General features: G+C 39.0%; 1 protein-coding gene across 1 annotated transcript; it reads left to right on the top strand.

Annotated features, from left to right (window-relative positions):
* Window positions 1-2,063: 2,063 nt before the first annotated feature.
* stk17al (serine/threonine kinase 17a like) lies at window positions 2,064-16,068 on the top strand. The gene is made up of 7 exons (XM_056753689.1): window positions 2,064-2,469; window positions 6,842-7,054; window positions 10,888-11,032; window positions 12,251-12,377; window positions 12,935-12,983; window positions 13,579-13,758; window positions 14,368-16,068. The coding sequence occupies exons 1-7, from the start codon at window positions 2,372-2,374 to the stop codon at window positions 14,627-14,629; spliced, it is 1,074 nt and encodes a 357-aa protein (XP_056609667.1). The 5' UTR covers window positions 2,064-2,371; the 3' UTR covers window positions 14,630-16,068.
* The last annotated feature ends 4,184 nt before the right edge of the window (window positions 16,069-20,252 follow it).

The following is a 20,252-nucleotide window of genomic DNA, read 5'->3' on the forward strand; positions in this document are numbered from 1 at the left end:
TCATCTTGTTGTAAATAGATTTATATAACTCGATCCATGAATGATACACTGATGCACCAAGCAAAGGTGATATAACAGACCTAAGTTTCCATTCTGTTTCATCACGATTCCTTCTGTTTTCTATTATTGGTTTGTTTGTTCTAGCCAGTGGATTAATGGAAAAATTATACGCTTGATGTGAATGTCTAGCTTGCCTTTCTCAATACAACTACGTCTGACTTTTTACGTCATTTAGTATCACGGCCGGAATACACACAAACAGTCTCACACACGCATGACAAAAGATGTTTGCTCAGGTCATATGGTCACAGTTGAAAGTCCCTTCAGCGACCCTTCAAATTAATGTGCACACGGACATAAATGGATAGCAACCGTAAAAAATGCAGCCATTTGCACCAAATGCACAAAAGCAGCCAGTGAGAGACAGAGAGAGAAATGGTCACTCAAGGTACACTCAACAACAAAACAAAACAGCTAAGATTCCATCAGACATCTGCGAGCAAGCTTCTACCAGAGTTTACCTTATGAGTGATCAAATGTATGTAGGAAAAATCCTGTTTCATGTTTCTCAGTGTGTGGCTCACGTGTAAGGGTAACCCTGGATAATTTCACTTCTGTGAGGAGTGAAGAGAATGGGAGAATATAGAACTTGACATTCGTTGTTGTAAACAACAACTTTAGGTCAAGCAAAACAGTTACATAAGCTATAAGCTATTCCCAGAGAGGCTGACAAATGAATGCAAGAATGCTCCTTTCTCTGGAGTCAGTCTTCACATTCCTCTGTCTCCTGTTTGTGTACTGGTTTGTTCATTTTAAATGCATCACACATTTCTTCTATCTATCTTTCTATCTATCTATCTATCTATCTATCTATCTATCTATCTATCTATCTATCTATCTATCTATCTATCTATCTATCTATCTATCTATCTATCTATCTATCTATCTATCTATCTATCTATCTATCAATCTATCTATCTATCTATCTATCTATCTATCTATCTATCTATCTATCTCTCTCTCTCTCTCTATCTCTCTCTCTCTCTCTCTATCTCTCTCTCTCTCTCTCTCTCTCTCTCTCTCTCTCTCTCTCTCTCTCTATCTCTCTCTCTCTCTCTCTCTCTCTCTCTCTCTCTCTCTCTCTCTCTCTCTCTCTCTCTCTCTCTCTATCTCTACCTACCTACCTATCTGTCTGTCTATCTCTCTCTCTCTCTCTCTCTCTCTCTCTCTCTCTCTCTATCTATCTTTCCATCTATCTATCTATCTATCTATCTATCCATCCATCCATCTTTAGATCTATCTATCTTAAATCTCTAGTCAGGTTGTAGCTTGTATGTATCACCTGGATACGAGCACTGTTTATCAATGTTATTTACTGCACACGATGACTACACTCAGTCACTCACATACACAGTTTGTCATATGCAAAGCCAATTATCTAATGGCTGTCAGGATTCCTGTCACACCAGTCCTGTCATTCACACCCTCTCACTCCCTATCTGCCACTAATCTATGTTTTTAGTTTCCTTCTGCCCCTATGTATCAACATCTCTCGCTCTCTTTGTCTATCTTAGCAAACAGCCTTTCCTAATGATTTCCCTATTGGTGGCCCGCTTTCTCAAATTTCACAGAAAAATGACTGTAATGTGTCTATGTGAAGACATTTGGTTACTGGTGACAAGCAGATACGTGTGTGTATCTAAATATAAGAATACGTGAATACATCTTTTAAAACAGGTGTTTTTTATGACTGTAAATGTTTGTTTGTTTACATCATGATAAAGTAAACCTGTGAATTTCTCGTTGTAAACATTAATACCAGAAACGTGTGAGTTAATACTCTGGCTTTCTGCCATGAATCCAGTACAATGCTCAAGTTTTTGTAACTGCAACACATTACTGTAAGTAGTCAATGCACACATTTCTATTCAAATGTCCGTGTGCTGACCACGCCCCCTCATTATGCCTCACACTCCAATTGGACATCTCTTTAAAGGCGGGGTTTGTGATGTGCCTTTTGCCTGGATTGTTTGTCCGCGTTCTCAAACAGGGTTAACGCTGCGCGCACTGGAGATACTGGTGTTCAGTCGTACTTTCCTAAAGTCCTGTGAGTTTCTTTGAAGCTATAAAACTGTCAGCAGTAAAATTTGTCTAACGTCTCTCGCTTTTATAAACTGGGTCAAGGAAATACTTCGCTTTTGAGATTTTGTCAATGCAACAGTTAGTTTTCAACTAACTATCTTGTCCCTCACCAAAACTGGATACATTGAGTTAAAAAGTATTGGCCTGAATCCTGATGGACTGAACTTTAATACATATTTGTATACGCCAGACATCATCCCGCAGCAGGACTGTAAAAGCAGAAAGCGCAATGATGAACAGAAGCGGAATGGTCAATATTATTCGCACGCGGATAAGGACCGACCCCTTCAAGAACAACTATGACCTGGTCGGCAAAGAGCTTGGCAGGTAAAATAACATTTACATTATGTGACTCTCAAACAAATGAATGTTTTTAAGAGAGGAAACGTGTTTAAAGGTATGTTGGCTGTCCACGCAAGGCATTCGTCTAATCGTCTTGAGTGGGCTGCTAATTAGGAGAATGAACGATCTCCAGCTGGCTGCCAAAATCGGTTTGTTTGGCTCCCGCACGTGTCATCACTGCGCACTTTTGGATCCATACAAATGACTGCCTATGCCTGTCTATAATGCATGCATTCCCATTTTGGGAAATTCAGATGAATTGAGACACTTTGTTTCTTATTGGCGCGTCCATTGTCTAAAGAGCAACCTGGCCTCGGCATGTGTTTTCTGAAGAAAACTGTACATGTTATGTCAGAGCAACTGTGCCCATGTGCAATGAAAACGAAGGCTTGACATTCTTTTCCAAAGGTCTAGTTTGTGAAATTGGACATTGTGGTATGGTTTGACCATTCTGGATCTGTTTTGGAAGTGTTAGTTATATGTGTTTATGCTCTTTGGATCTGTGTCTTTGCCTATTATGGAGTTGGAATTGTGCCTTTCATTGCTTTGTTTTCCAGGCAGCTGAATTTTAATTGGTGTGTGATGGGTAATTAGTGGTTTGGGTTTATAGAATATCTTAATCTGGATTTGGTTTATCCGATGCTGTCATACTTATTTTGCTCTGCACCCACAGTACAAAAGGTACATTAAATGCGCTGATGTCCAGGAGTCGGACCCCTCACCTCAAGAGTTTACCTCAACTGAAAGCATACAGAACCCCCACAGGCACGAGTTTCTAGGCAATTGTTAATTTAATATTCCTTTCTGATCTGCTTACCATAGTGGTGCATTGAATAGAAGGCGGAATGCAAATGTTGGCGGATTTTGACTTTGAGATTAGGTACACGGAAAAAGATGGTCTTGAATCCCTTTGACACAATCTGATCTCTCTACCTTTCTACCTTATTTTTCAAATGTATAACAAAAACAAAACCAAGTTTTATTGATTCTTAGGAAAGATAGCACAGCATGCTTTTTAAACAGAATCGAGCAAAAACAAGTTTGTTTGGTTTTTATGTTAACACATAGATGAACTGATCAAGATTAAGATGTGTTGGACATTCTTTGGTTGTCAAATAGCAGAGGGAGATTTTACAATGTAATGAACTACGGTTAGTATTCTAGGGAACCTGTATGGAATTGGTTTGATATGCATGACATTTATACATTTTATTTATTTGGTTGAAATAACAGTTGGGGCCACAATAATATAGTGCTGAATAGGTTCATCTTGTACTGTGATTTTAGTCCTGAGAATAAAGCCTGATCTATTTTAGTGATGGGTCGACTGTAAGGCTAATTTTTGTAGCTCTCCTGATGACTATAAAATATCAACTGGCCCATATTTTTGCTCCTTATCCTATAAACACGGACATGCATGCGGAAACTGTACATTGCTTGCATCTAGAGTGAGGGTTCTTTGACCGAGCACACAGAATGGCTAAAACATCTGGCCCTGTTGTCAGCACTTCATTTGTTTAAACAAACCTACAAGAGCAATTTCCTTATTATTCAGCAAGATCAAATCCAGAGTCCGTTCCCAGACATCTATTGTGTATTGTTTATTCGATGGAAGATTAGTTGTTTAGTTATCAGCTGTGTTTAGTTCCGTTTCGTTTCCAGTAATTTTGTTGCCCATATTTTGGAATTTGTCTGATTATAATGGTCGTATGTGGGGGGAAATCTCCTTCCATCTTGCTCTTTTGAAATGGCGTAATGTGGGTGAACGCTAAAATCTCAAGGAGAAATCTGTGCCTGTTACCTGACATACAGTGCTGTGCATGTCCCAATTTCTAAGGGTTCTTTGGAGTTGTGTCCTGATTTGGTGGGATGAGAAGGTATTTTAAGCATGTCCTCTTCAAAACTCCTTCAGAGTATCCCAGAATGAGTTTAACGCTGACCTTCGAAATCCTGCTTTTGTTCAAATGGATGTGACTGCAGTATTTTCCACCGTTTCTGCAGACCTCTAACACTCTTTTCTGGGCCTTTCTGTTGCCTTCATTCCTCCTCATCACATAACTTTTGTGATGGAACTTGACACAAATTTTTTCTTCTTGCTATGCGGCAGTCGTGGTAATCTAAGATTTTTATCCCTAGGAAGCCAATAAAGTTCATAAATTCGGCTGAAGACCAGCAGCCTGCTTGCCGAGGCGGTCTGGCGAGACTTGTTTGGACGAGAATTGTTCCTCTGAAGGATTGTGGGATGTTGACTGAGCCAGTGATTATTTTTTCTTTTTTTCTTCTGCCATACCAGTCGCAGACTAATCGCACATATGATTCAGTGTTTCTCTTGATAATATGGGTGAACGATTCCCCTCTAATAATGGATGGAGGTTGTGTGTATGAACACGTCCATGCTTATGGGCTTTAAATGTTTATTCATTCTTCTAACTCTCTCAGAAGGTGGCTGAGTTTCTACCATCTGGGCGAAAGAATGAAACTTCGAGGCTGACAGTGAAAGAGTGATGGTTCGAGACTTCCTGTGTAAATATCATACCGTCACATTATGTGGGTCAACTATGAAGATGAATGCACATTTCCCGCCCTCAGTTCTTGAGTCCATAGTTTTAGGGAAGCTGTGGCCGAATTTGTGAGTTCTACACTAGCGTGTACCAACAGTACAGCGACCTGGTGATTTAAATAGCCCCCAAACCTAATTTCGCGACCACCCCCCACCTCCTTAACACCCCTCTGAGAAGAGAGCAAAAGAAATGTGTGTCTGGAAGAGTTACGGCAGCCAATGCGCTGACCTTTGTCCTCATCACCTCTCCTATCCTGCATTTATTTGTGACATTTGGAGCCCAGATCACATCTGCTTCCTCTTTCTTCAGCCGAAACTTCAGGAATTAAAAAATTGGCTGTTCTTTAAGCTCTGCATCAGTCAGAAACGTGTGTTTTTGTTTTGAATTGTATTTGTCGCCTCACATGCTGAGCTACAGAAAAACTGGGCTGCTCTGAAAGTTGGCACCGTCAAGTGCAGTTCTTGCACTCTGTTTGAACCTGGTGGTCAGGCTTTGAATAAAGCCCAGAGAGATCTCGGGAGATGTAGAGCACGGCATTGCCAGAACGTGGCAACTACACTCGCGTTTAGCAGGAAATCCACAACAATGCTGGCAGTGGACACAATTTTTGGCAGAACCCTGGAGGATTTAGAGGGGCTTTTCAACATTCTTTAAGCCTGGGAATTGTTACCACCAAAACATTTGATTCATGTTTATTAGCTGAAAAGCCGTATGTGATATTCATTTTGCTATTACAGCGTGTCCATTTTTTAAATATAGTTCTAAAAAGCAATTGGCTATTTAATTTTTGTCCATTCCCAACTCTTTCAACAGAAATTGCTTTAACACAGGAGGGAAAATCTCTACACGCCCTTTTAATTTAGCTTGACTGAAAGCCTTTCTCTACATCTTTTATTTACCACCTGTATGTCTGCGTATCAGAGTTTTAAGAATGGTGTTAAGAGACGTACATGGAAAACCGTAGACTGAGGGGAAGTCATGGGCTGTATATTATGTTTATAAGTGTCATGTTTGGTCATTGGCTGAATTGGACTGGGACAAGTGGACACCATCGGTTCTCAATGGAGGCGTCTCGGAAGAGTGGGTGGTCTGTCTATTGGGGTCTTTACCACACACATAAAATGACTGTCTCTTTAGGAGATGGCCAGAAGAGGAGGTGGGGTGGGTGTGGTTGGGAGCCATTTGTCCCTCTCTCTGTCAAACAAGAGAATGTCCTCACTGACAGGCCTGTCCTTTGTGTGTGTGCAGCACCTCGGGTGTCTGCTGACTGATAGATGTGCGTTGGGAGGGCAGATGAGGAGGCGACAGGAACTCTGGTGAATAAGCTTGTGTTTGTGCAATTTTGGAGCGCTCCAACTGTCAGTCTTATCTTTAGGGTGTCAAGCTGTCCAGGTGGCAGAAGTGATGTGACTTTGTGTCTACACCGGACGCAACTTGACAACCTGCTTGTTCTTAATGGGTTTGTCATGCCGTGCTGCATCCAGTGTGGGCGCAATGTAAAATTATAAAGGGTTCTTTCTAATGCGTTACTTTTGTCGCGTTGTGTCTGGTGTAGAGACTGTGAGCGGTGATGATGATGAAAGAGTGAAAAATGGAGGGTTTGAGAGGGATAAAATGATGTCCACACTTCGTCAGCATTTAATCATTAGCTCTATTCAGAGGAAGGAGATCGATCCTGGGGATGTTGAAAACAGAATGAAAAATGATTGACAGCACAATGTTCTATGTGGGTCAGAGGAGAAAAAAAACTGGGTTATACATTTATTTTATAATATTATGTGTTTGTGTATCTGCAGGGGCAAGTTTGCAGTCGTAAAGAAGTGTGTGGAGAAGACCACTGGCAAAGAACATGCTGCTAAGTTTCTGAGGAAAAGACGGAAGGGTCAGGACTGCCGTGGCGACATTGTACATGAGATCGCCGTTCTGGAATCGGCGGAGGCCAATCCATACGTTGTGGCACTGCACGAGGTCTACGAGACCTCCTCTGAGATCATCCTCGTTTTAGAGTGGTAGGAAACTACACACACACACACACACGTTTGTGAGGATTTATATAGTTACATGATTTGGGGACATTGTACAGAATTTTTATTTCAAGTTACAAGTGCTTTAAAATGACAGTTTCTGAGTAGGTGTGTAGAGCAGAGCAGAACTGTGTATGGGCTGTTTGTTTGTACCTTTTTTGGTATTCTACCACAGACCGCAGTTAAGTTCTTCTTTCAACTGATGGAGCACAATGTTCTAATACAATATAACTGAAAAACCATAAATGCTGCTGCAGTGACTTCTGTTTTAGCCCCTCAGGAGGGGGTCAAATCCGAACACGCTCACCCCACGTCTCGGAGTGCACACTAAACATTTTGTAACCTGACCACATTCCAACTATGCAAGAATAAGGACATAACCAATTTCCTTATGTTGTTTTCTGCTGAATTTTTACTGCCACCAGTGAAAACGTCCCACAGTTTTGTGGTTCATGTATATTGGACCTCACTTCCATCCAAAATTAAATATCTGAAAAACATTGCACAAATGGTTTGAAATTAGATTTTTTTTTAGAATCATTGCATGTCAATCAAAGGTGTCATTTGCATCCAACCCTTTTAAAAGGGCATGTTTCCGAAATATGAAAACTCTTTCTCACCCTTGTGTTGTTCCATATCTGTATTCATTTCTTTGTTCTGATGAACACAGGGAAAGATATTTGGACGAATGCTTATAACAAACAGTTCTTGGTCCCCATTGACCACACCAGTAGGGACAATTACAAGGGTAGTCAAAAGTGGCCCAAAACTGTTTGCTTTCCGAAATTCTTGAAAATATCTTTTGTGATTAACAGAACAAAGAATTTTATGAAGCAGTTTTCCTACTATAGTAGACAATGGTGGCCAAGAACTGTTTGATTACAAGCGTTCTCCAAATATGTTCATCAGAACAAAGAAATTGACACAGATTTGGAACAACTTGAAGGTGAGTTAATGATGACAGAATTTTCACTTTTGGGTGAACTGTTCCTTTAATATTTATGTGTAAATGATTTATTAATCTATTCTTAATATTGTAATTAAATTAAGCTGAGCCTCACTGTGTTATGATTTTATTGGTGAAATGCTTATTAGACTTTCAACTAAAGTGTAATCACACTATTTTGGCTTTTCCAGTAACACTGTAGCTGATAAAATGCTAATGAGGAAATGATGGGTCATTAAGGTTTAAATGCCTTACATAAGCTTTCTGACTCTGTATCTTTTATATCTTCTTATCTTTCCCCTAATTTGTCGAAGGAAATTCATGTATTTTCCCTGCTGACTGTGTTTTGGCAAACTAAGATTTCAACAGCCCATTTTTTTGGTTTGTTTTGCGTGTCAGTCAACCAGACGGCATCCTGCCTCTATAGAATGACGGGTTTCTAGAGGATTAGTAGATTGCAAGCTACCTTTTAGACAGATCAAATGCAAAGAAATAGTAAACCCACTTCCTGCACACAGCTGAGCCACTTCCTCTGAAGACAGCTGTATGTCAGTCAGTGGCGCATGTATGCACGCACATCGGCATGCGTGCAGACAACCTGTCGAGTTTGTTTACCTTATAAGGAGGGGGATTATTTCTCAGCCTTCAGTTGGCAATTGTTGTGATTTCAAGCGCGACGGTCAAGGTCTGCGTGTGTGGTTAAGAAATATTTCTGTACTCCTTGTTACTAGACAAAAACGTTTTGTCGCGTGTTTAAAGAATATGTCTTATTATTGTTCTCCCTCTCTCTTCGGTCTTGAATCCTAACCTGACGTGAGCAGGTTTAGCAGTAAAACCAGTTAGACAAAAATAAATACTTAACTTTCCATTTCCTGTGGCTTTTTTTCTAAAAGCAGTGCGCTTGCATGCGCAATGCATCGCCACATCCTCTGTTGTAAGCAACCGAGTTCTCATCTCTGCCTTTTAATGTTTAAAAAATGGACTATTGTCAGACCGAGAAAAGAAAGGTCATAATTACATTTACCAAACATACACAAACACTTTTGCATGTGCAAAATTTGAAAGACCAGCTCTTGCATTAATGCAAAGCTGTTCTTTCTAAGGACATATACTTGTGTGAAGTGAGATTATTTACATTTTTCAGAGCTTGTTTTTAAGGATGGGATTGATTTAGAACAGGAAGTAAATTACCTATGGCACTTGTAGTAACAACCTGGCTGTCAGCCAAAACACCCCCGCAATAACTTGGCAATGACATGCCAAGCCCCCACAGTGTTGTGGCAAGTTTGTCACAGACTACTGTGAGCTTCAGATAACAGATACTATTTGTACTGTTTGTGGTGGGGTTTTAATCATCATATGTTTTTACCGGCACTTACGTAACACTGTCACCAGTCCTCATCATCTGTTTCACTTGTCTGCTTCTGATCAAACACCCTCAGTTCTCTGACAGCTAGTGTTCAGTGACTTAAGTCCCTTTGACTGATGTAAATGAACAGTGTCCAACTGCTTCTACTTCAGCTCATTGTTAATCCCTCAGTAAAGCCGGAGAGATACAGGACATCTGTTTTTGCAGAATATTGCTGGCTGTTGATACAAGTTTTTTTTTTTTTTGATCTTGGAATCGTCTTGCTTTGAGTTTCTGCTCTTCTGGCTGCATAGCTCACATTTTTTGCCTGAGTTTCAGTCTTTTTCTCAGTGGGAGTTGAGCTCTTGGTGGTCTTGGTAGCATGTTTTGTTTTTGGTTTTTAAAAATGAAGTTTATTTGAATAAAGGATTTCTGCCTCCGCTCCACACTCTTATAGCTGAAGACCAAAAAGTGAACTGGCGTGCAGTGCTGTCTATGTTTTTAACCTCTAAGGGCTTTTTTTACTTGCCAGGTGGTTAAAAACTTGAACCCTGGGTTAAGCAGTAAACTGTGAGGTTGGATCTGCTTTTGCACAGTTAACCATGATTTGAAGAACAAACCCATGCGTGCATGTTTGATTCGCTCTGAAATTCATTAATCGAAGTCAGTCTCCGGAACAACTGTATAAATGTTTCGAATTTCCTGTCAAGCTCACAACAATACCAATGTGCCAATGCATTTCCTGCATAAAAGGCTGTAGGAAAGTGGCCCTGTATGCATGAATAGATTTCTTGGGGGTATGTTTATGCTTTTATTACTTGGAAATTTGTGACCGGATGGTGGAGGATTTATTCGATTTGAGGGCTTGTTGTTTTGATGAATTTTATTAAAGGAGGCCCGATATCCCAGTTGTATTTGCCTCTCATGGCTCATCTGATTAGCAATACCCAGAATCCTCTATTTGTACAGCTGGTTTCATCAGTTATGTAACTGATCACACTCGCACAGATACATACAGAACATCTACGAGATAAAAACATTGTGTATAAAAGTGTGTGCGGCCCTAAATCCAATACACATGGGCCTGATTTTCTACGTCTTTCATTGCCCAAGGGAGTATCCGCCTGCATATTCTTGTGGTCACCATAACCCATGCCATGGTTACGCAAGGCTGAGTTTCCACCGCTCCGCTGGTACCCAGTGGTCTCATTTAATTTAATAATTGGGTCTCTTTCACTGAGACATTGTGTCTATTTTAATGTGTATGAAAATAGGAGCGAACACCTGCACGATGGAGAAGGTGTACCAGTGTACTGTTGTTTTCTGGGTAATTTTCACAGGTAAACAACAATGGGGTGTTATTCACTTTATACTTTTATGTAAAGTCATGAGAGCAGAGACATGACTAGTTTTCAACATCTTGGCTTCTAGTGTTAACTTATTAACCCTAAACCATCGTTCTGCCATGTTTGTTGTCCATGTAAGGTTTTAGATTGTGACGCACTCTCTTTCTCACTTTCTCAGTGCTGCTGGAGGTGAAATATTTAACCAATGTGTCGCGGACAATGATGAGGCCTTCACAGAGAAAGATGTAATCCGATTGGCCCGGCAGATTCTGACGGGTTTGGCCTGTCTCCATCGAAACAATGTAGTCCATCTGGACCTGAAGGTAAGAGTTGGTCATTAAAGTGATTGTTCACCCTAAAATGATAATTCTGTCATCGTTTACTCCTTGTCATTTCAACCCTGTATGACTTTCTTTATTCCACAGAACACAAAAGAAGATGTATTGAAGAATGTTGATAACGGCAACCATTCACTTACATTGGTTTTGTGTCCATACAATAGAAGTTAATGGGTGCCGGTTACCAACTTTCTTCAAATTATTTTCTTTTGTGTTCTGCAGAAGAAAGTCATACAGGTTTGAAATGCGAATTGTGTAAATGACGGCATTTTCATTTTTGGGTGAATTTTTTTTTTGGTTTTGTTGAGACGACACAGTAAAATCATGTACAAATGCATATGCCCACAGTCTTTCATTTAATAAAAAAACACTGTACCATATCTCTGTAGTACCGGATAAGTACATTTGAAAGCTTGCATAACAAAAACAAAAGTAATATTTTTCAGATTTTGTCTTCCATTTATGCTACAATAACCTCTGGCTTTGATTTAGTTTTTGTTTTAATAACATTTGTTGCATAACTCAAAACGGAGGTCAGCCCTTTTTAATTATACCCAGTCACAGGCATCTTTCTTTTATTTGTTCTTTAAAGACTTGTCTCACCATTAGACCTTCTCTGTTCTGTGATGTTTATGAGACAGGCCTCAGGCCAAAGAACAGAGAGAGAAGGTGAGAAGGTGTGGAGCGATTTGATACTGTAGAAAGATTCTTAAAGGGATAGTCCCCAAAAATTAAGCTTCTTTAGAAGACTCTGAATGTAGCGCACAAATCTTATGAGCCGTATAGCTTTAGGCAAGTAGCAAACCATAAATTAAAAGTTTGTAGATGACACAACTTCTGTTAGTTTACAATGTTCTCAAGTCATCGATCAGACCTGTTAATTCAGGTAACACTATAGAATATTTTTTGGGTCAGTGATTAAAATTATTATTAATGCCCAGGTGTGTGAACTTGAAACATTCTAATCTGTCTTCACGCCTTTTATTTTTGTGCTTTAGACGAGACCAAACAAAAATGCTCATTTATTTTACAGGGTGTGAGCTTAAGGTTGAAGTAATTTTGAGTTAAACATCTTCACATTTAGCATTTGGTTAAAAATAAAAGCAATTATCAACATTAATGTTCCCAAGTGTGTGTAACTTTGAATGAATTCAACAGTTCTGGGGTAAATAGTGATTTTTGTTTCATTGCTTGATTCTTTAGCCTCAGAACATTCTGTTGACCAGTGCTCAGCCTCTGGGCGATATCCGTATCGTTGATTTTGGCTTATCTCGGCGGGTGGACAGCACGACGGAGGTCCGGGAGATCTTGGGAACTCCGGAGTATGTGGGTGAGTCACTAGTCTCTCATTTCCCAACTTCAAAACCCCCTGCAGAGTAGCAAATAACAGATTGAAGGTGAAGGCTCCTCATCACAGCATATGTAATGGGAACAAAGTCATCTTTTAAAGTAAAAACTTGTGTAGAGATGGTGGCTGTTCACTCAGTTGCAGACCCCTTATTATGAACTGTAATGGAATGTTAAAACTTCATTTTTGTGATAGCTTGAGGCTAAATATTTGAGTTAATCATCTTGCTATTCTGGGAAAATGGATACAAATATTGATGACTTAAATGAACTAATACCTAGCAAGTAATTAATCCTATGTACGCTACTTATTGAGTCCAAAAACATACAATTCCTCACTCAAAACCAATCATTTTATATAAAAAATAACTCTCCTCAAATGATGTCGTAGGTTAAAACATCCTCAGTTTTCTGACCCCTTCGGAAAGTGTGTGTCAGCAGTGTGATTTTACTACTTGCTATGAAACAGAAAATTGATGTACTATACTCTAGTTCTGTGAAACGCTATCAGACGTTTGATAAATGTCTCTGTCCTTTCAGCTCCTGAAATTCTGAACTATGAGCCGATCAGCACAGCTACTGACATGTGGTAAGTTGAGCTCATTGGCTGTTCAGAGTCCAGTGTGTGTGTGTTAGTGTGTTTACACATTACAGTGTGTGACACATGCATAAAGTGTTTTGTAATTCCATTTAGCCCAGTTACATTTTACATTGTGATGACATCTGGTTAATGGGCCATATCAAAGCAAGATACTTGCAATAAAGGACAGTTTTACTGTAATCCAGCAGTACAATAAACCTGTCAGTAAAGCTTATTATCAGTGAAGTAAAATCCATTTACAGCCTGTTGATAGTCTTGATCGAGCATCGCTTGGAATATTTCCCGGTTAGTTCTCACGCATATGTTTTGTGTAAAGGGTGTTTGTCACGCACAGTATTCAAATTTTCTAGATCATTATCGCTGTATTTGTTCTTGAACAGTAAATCCTTAACCAAATTTGATCCTATCTCATGTTAATTTCTCTTTACATTTGCCACCTTTTCTAATGTTACTCAGACCAGTATGCAACCACCCAGAACGCTTTATCTACCGCATAGGAGCACAATGAAAACAGCCTACCATGTCTGTAAATTGTATGTCGTAATGTCAAAGCACTGATCTTCGTTCCCCTTTTGCCCTGCAGGAGTATTGGGGTACTGACTTACGTCATGCTGACGGGGGAGTCGCCATTTCAGGGAGAAGAAAAGCAGGAGACCTTCCTGAACATCTCTCAGGTCAACGTAGACTATTCCCAGGATGTCTTTGAGGGAATTTCAGACCTCGCTGTGGAATTCATCCGGTCGCTGCTTCTTAAAAACCCCAGGTATGGGACTATTGTGAACGTTATAGTTTTGAAGTAAAATAACTCTAGGGATTTAGACAGACATGTTTAGGCAAACTTGTATAACCTGAGTGATGAAATGATTCTACTTGGATCTGGCCCAGTGAAATAATAAACGGGGCGTCTGATCTTGAGCTTTAATCTCTCATTAAAGTGTAATAGCTTCTTGGTGTAGAATATACAGTTAAATGATCCTTGCAGCCCTACTGGTTTCCCACACTGGATATTTTTCCGCAACTGATGAACATTGAAAGCCATTTTGGGTCTGTTGGTTAGTGTAACTAATGGCTGTTCGGATCAGTCGCCATCGCCACCCTGTGGGAAATGATATCAGCCACCGTCTCCAATCCAGGACTGTGATCTGCACCCCATAAAATTTAGTCTGTAGATTATCTGTACTGAGAATGCAGGAGGGAAAAAATAAGAGCGCTTAAAGCTGTGTAATTTTTTTTGAGTGAGTAATTTTGGGGAAAGAAAAACCGTGAGATGGAGAAACAAAGTGCTTATGAGAATTTGTTTTAGTCTTATTTTTTAGTCTTTATCTCTTTAAATGTTGTCAACTAAAGGTTTTCTCATTTTTTCTTTCTGCAGAAAACGAGCAACAGCAGAACAGTGTTTAAATCATCCGTGGTTGATCAGTGAAATTCATCACACTGTGGACGCCCCACTCGATGAGCAGGAAGCCAGCCAATCAGAATCCGAGCCTGAAAGTCCAGTCCTTTCACCTGAGCTTATCATGCCATCATATCTAACCTGCCCGGGCCAGGGGGAGCTGAAGACGGGTCGGGACACTTTTAGTTTCTCTGAACCGTTCCCGTCCCGTACCGAGATACAACAAGAGCTCATCTGTTAGGTGACAGACACTGTTGTCCAATCTGAGGACTGTGAATCTGTGCAGCCGATGAGGCTCCTCCGTGCTATTGCCGGATGGACTTGAATCCTGCCAAACTGGTTTGGCGTGGTTTGGACTCCGCAGCAGCGGACTTCTCGGGTGTTTGCGACACTGTTATATGTGTGCGTGAAGTCAATTTCTAATGTTGTCTGTGTTTGTCAGAGTGTGAATGTGATGTGACCTCCTTTATGACCACAGAGTTATGCGCGTGCGTCTACAACGAATCCAGATAGCAATATGAACTTATTTTGTAAGCCTTAAAGGATACTTAAGCGCTGTATAAAGGCTCTAAAATATGCACCACCATAGACTGTTTGTTATTTCAGTGTGGTTTGAACCTTTACTCTGCTTTCTGTTCTTGGTCTTAAACTTATGTTGGAGTCATTCTGCAATATAAAGGAGACTGAAGGCTGTGAAGAATCCTGCTAATGATTTGTTTTAACCAGCATAGTTCTTCATCGATTCAGTTCATGTCATGAATTTAAGATTTAGTTCTTAAAGCCCACCTCTCAATTGTTTCCATTAGAACCAGTTTAAGAACACCGCTGTCTAATATAACTTCACCCTTGAGGCTCTTCCCCAGCAGAGTAGGTTTTTCATTCTCTGTTACATGAAATCCAAATGTTAGTTTGCACCAAACATAAAGGGGGGTTTCTGTGATGAACTTTAAAAGGAATTGACTTGCAGAGACCTCTTGTTCTAGCACATTCTGAGGAAAAAGGTTTATATTCAAATCTCCCCACAAGCACATTAAGTAGTTCAAGATGGCGTGCTCATGCGTACCCACAATCCACAATTTGTTTTGTTTCAAAACACCATTTCTGTCGAGTGCCACAAAACCACCTTTTCTGTTCTTAGTCATTATAACAAGTTTGCTGTAATTGCACAAATGTCTTGTACCGTTGTTGTGTTTTCACCGGCTATTATTAGCTTTTTTATTTGATCATCTTCTGTACGTTGTTTTAATGTTTGGTAGAGCATCATGGGTAAGAAGTAAAGTTCCAACTTGTCAATAATGGACTGGGACTTGTTTCGTGACCCAGTGCTGTTTGTGGTTGAATTTTGAGGGAATACTTAGAAGGTCTTTGGATTTGTGTATTTCGGATAGTTGTGGGAGATGTTTGCATTTTGAGAAGAACAGAGCACAACAACAAAAGTCTTTGATTTAAATGTATAATTTTTATTTTATGGAATGTTATGTAAAAAAAGTATTTTTCTACTGGCAATGTATTTTATGATTAATATGAGAAAATAAAAAGATTGTAATATTAATTTAGATTTTTTTAACCAGTTGTGCTTAAATGGTTTGCACTTGTGTCCAAATGGACAACATATATGTATTATTGGCATGCCTGGCAAAATATTGAAGAAAATAAATGATCTTTTTTGTATTAAATTTATGGAGACTCTTTTGTTTGCGTAATTCTGTGTTTAATTTTGTGTATGTTTCTGCGCCGTATACTGGCAAATCTAGCATATCTAAACAAAAACTTCATACATGGATAAATACAGGTTTCATCTGTTAAAGATTCTCACAGGAAGTCTTTCAATTTGCAACACAAGGAAATAATGCAAGCCTTGATAAAGATGTACATAAATATATTCATGGACATAAAACAGGTTTACTGTACTAATGTAAAAAGCATTTAGACTGAACGCATTTAGGGAATGCCAGGTTAAGTGTGTAACATCCATGCATTCTTCTACACACGCAGGTTAAACAAAGTTGATGTCTGCCAATAATTCTTGTTTTAATGTGCTTTTCCTCTGGGTGTTAGCATTCTTCCTGCGCACACACACTCTCTCTCCCACACTGCTGTCTGGAGTTCCCATTTCACAGAGAAATTAGGACACACTGTGGTTTTTCAGGCAAGATGATTGGCCAGAGAGATGATTTGTTTTCGTCTTCACCTTCAAGTGATGCTGTGCTGCTATTTTTGTAAACTGTTTAAGCCAAATAACCTTTCCCTGCCTTTAGTAGGTTGCAAGTGCAAAAACATTTCTTAACAATTGTTTTCTTTTTAGTGTTTATACTACATTTTGTAAATGTACAAAGCATTTGCTCCGTCTTAAGTCTAGAAGTTTTCTTTGTTTTCTTTTTGGTCCTCATACTTTAACATAATGGGGGGTAACTGGAACTCATTCTGAAATGTCATCTCTAATATTAGCCTTCAGATCACCAGAGCAGAGGCCCGGAGTAACAAGGAAAAGTTCATAAAGGAGATCAGGAATTCCAAACAAAGGAGAACAAAGAGGAATGTCATCGGATCAGCGGTTACAGTCACTAAACTATGGCCTTACATAACTAAAGGGACACTGTATGAAAGCATAATGTTTTACGGTAGTACAGAAATAAAGAAGTTCTATAGCTGTCTGCCAGTTCGGCAGGTAATGTTCCTTAATGCATGTCCAAATCTTTACGTATAGACCAAAAATCGAATTCCTATTTCATTTACATTTTTGGTATAGATTGTTAAAAATCATTCTCAACCTTTATGTTCTCATAGCTAGCATATTACACTTGTATATACATTGTGTATACATCCCACTAGCTCTGTTTTTCCTTCCCTTGACTTTTTCACTTAGTGACAACTTACCTCTCACAGTCTCATTCCTAACCTTCGTGACTTCTCCCTGCAGGCAAATCCGAGATGTTGCATAACCAGGACATTCCTTTACGCCTCTGACCCCATTAGAGCTGATTAAGGTGAGACAGAAAAATGAACAAGAGAAGAGAGAAAATTGAATCTTCCTGATGACCACATTCTATGTGACGGCTGTGAATATCATATTAACAAATACTGAAAGATAAAAGGTGGTTTATGTTACTGTAGTGTGCGCATTTCCTTTGTCATGCGTGAGGCAATGCATGTTTCAACTTACATTTTGCAGGATTATAGATTGTATATCTTGAGGTCATGCAATATGAATTTGTTTACCCTAGCCTCTTCCCTAAGTTCCGCTTGAGGAAATCCGCCTCTTAAAGAAATGCCTGCTTTATGTCCAACGGTTTTCAATATTCTTCAAATCCAAGCTTGAAATGTCATTAAATTTCATGTCTGATAACAGGGTATCGGGGAAAGAAAACAATCTTGTGTGTCTGCAGTCATATAAGAGGATTTTGAGCTGAGTCAATATCATGTCCTCTTTATCAGGGTTGCAGGAGGTTGTCATGCAGGCATGAAATGTCAGTAAGTGATTTGAAATGGTCGCATGTTATCTGATTATTGAACGTGAAATGAATGTGATATGTAACAAACGTTCAGAGTCTGTTTTGACTGGATCCTGTGGTCTCTATTTTGACCGAAGGGGGTGTCATTTGCAGTCCGGTTGCCTACATAAACAAGAGACGTTTTGAAGTTTCCCTTAAGCCGTGTCAGCTTAAACTATTACGATGCTTATTATCAGCAGAATTTTCTTATTATTTTAAAAGATTAAATAACTCAGTGGAAAGACATGTGTTTACTTGTTTCATTTGTAAATGCTTCAAAAATATTTGAATGTCTCAAAAGTATTGGGCCGTTCTTTTGGCAAAATACATCTTTTAGACATGTTTTCATAATTAAATAGCAGTACTTTTCTTTGTTTTACTTTCTTTTCAAAACCATAAAAATTAATCTTAATCTAGTTTTAGCTTTCAGCCCCGCTGCACAGTCACAAGAGCTTCCAGTATTTCCAAACACACACCGACCATGTTTTTCCCATAAAATGTACATCTATTCCTGTTTACTCTACACTCTACAAGTTGAAAACAAAAATGGCCATTGGCTAACAAAAGATTGAAGCACACATGCACTGAGCATAAGGACTCAGGGCTGTTTTAGCAATTTTCTTAACCTCAGTAATACATTGTATGCGACGTTAATAGGTTTATATCAAAATCATGCTTGCGACAATCCAAATGTGCTGTAAATATGTATTATTTAATGTAATGACCTGTTAACGACAGCTAAAAGGAATTATTGTTTACCTTTTGCTATGGCTTATCCATATGGTGGGAATTACGTTCAGCTGAAGTTTATTTCTGCAGAACTTCATTTGTAATCTTTCATCCGTGTCACTTTTCTGTGCTCCAAGCTTCCTCCAAGTTATGCAATTTATTCAGTGCTTTATTGATGTGTGTGTGTTTGTCTGGGTTCAGAAAGAATGGGTGGATTTGAAAGTCCCTGCCAATTTTTCACATTTTGTTGTACTTCTCCCTATAATCAACCAAATCTTACAACATTAAAAATAAATGGACACATTCCCATCTTGGGAACAATTGAAGGGGTACAGCGGGTTAGGCTGATGTGAGAAACAATGTTATCACTATGGGAGGGGCAGTCACAACACTGATAGGAAAGGTGTATCCCATTTCATTACCTTAGACCCCCTCTATCCCAGAATTACCTTGGACCATGTACCATGCTTGATGAGTCAATGTACTTGTTTATCAAAATTGGAGGGCTCAGCCCACCACATTTAAACCCCTCCTTTCAGTATATCACTTTTTCTTGAGAGAACGACAGGTTGTATAATTTGAGTAAAAAGATTCTTAAATAGTTCTTTTGTTGTTCTTTTTCAAATTGATCTTTATTAAATGGATCTTTTATCGATCTTGAAGTATTTAATATTTCAAGATCAATAAAAAAACAAAGAACCATCAAATAAATAAAATAAAAAATATATTGTTTCATAAATGTCATTGCATTTTATTTGTCATATAAATGGCCTTACGCTCGTCCTGAATGATGCTTTAACTGAGAAAAGACGCAAATAACATTATGCTGCATGCCAGGAATGAAATAAGCAGAAACCAGATACGTCAATGTAGGGAAACTGTCTGGCTATTCTCTACTGATGCGGTAACTCTGCCGGAGGATTTGACATTAATGGGGTTATTTATTTATATCCCTTGAAAGTGAGCATGTGGAATCTGATACTCCTTTATCTGGAGGTTGATCATCTTAGGTATGTTCCAATCTCACAAAAACAAACATGACAATCACCACCCAGTACATTCCTGTGTGCAAGAGGTGTATGTGTCCATAAATAACCGTTTTATCTTTTTCAGCCCATAAGATCTTTGAAGAAATTATGGTGTATTCTTGTGGTTGTTTTGGTGAAATATGAGTGACCTAAGGTGAATGAAGATACAATTCTTAGAGTAAACCTGTCTCCAGTGGGCACTAAATCACTACGAGGTTTGGAAAATGGATCAATGGAATTCTAAACCTTCAAGCCTAGGGAAAAGACATATTTTCAACTACTCTCTTTCTCTCTTTCTATCTCTCTCTCTCTCCCCCTCTGATGAATGTTATGTACTGAATGTACGTTGTAATGTTCAGAAATGAGGCAGGAACATTTTTATACACAATTATTTTTCTGACAGTTCTGACACTCCATCTGAAATAATTGCCTCAGAGTCTTCTAAGCTAAAGAAAATGAAAATGAAAGATAATACAATGTATTTATTCCTCTTTTGAATATTTCGGTTGGGTAAACAAGTTAATAAGTTGATTCATTTTGGGGTAAACAATCCTATTGGGCCCATAGACCAGACTGTATGCACAGTTTATAATTATATTAGTGAGGATCAATTCAG

This window comes from Triplophysa dalaica, chromosome 7, assembly GCF_015846415.1.
Source record: "Triplophysa dalaica isolate WHDGS20190420 chromosome 7, ASM1584641v1, whole genome shotgun sequence".
Taxonomy (NCBI): domain Eukaryota; kingdom Metazoa; phylum Chordata; class Actinopteri; order Cypriniformes; family Nemacheilidae; genus Triplophysa; species Triplophysa dalaica.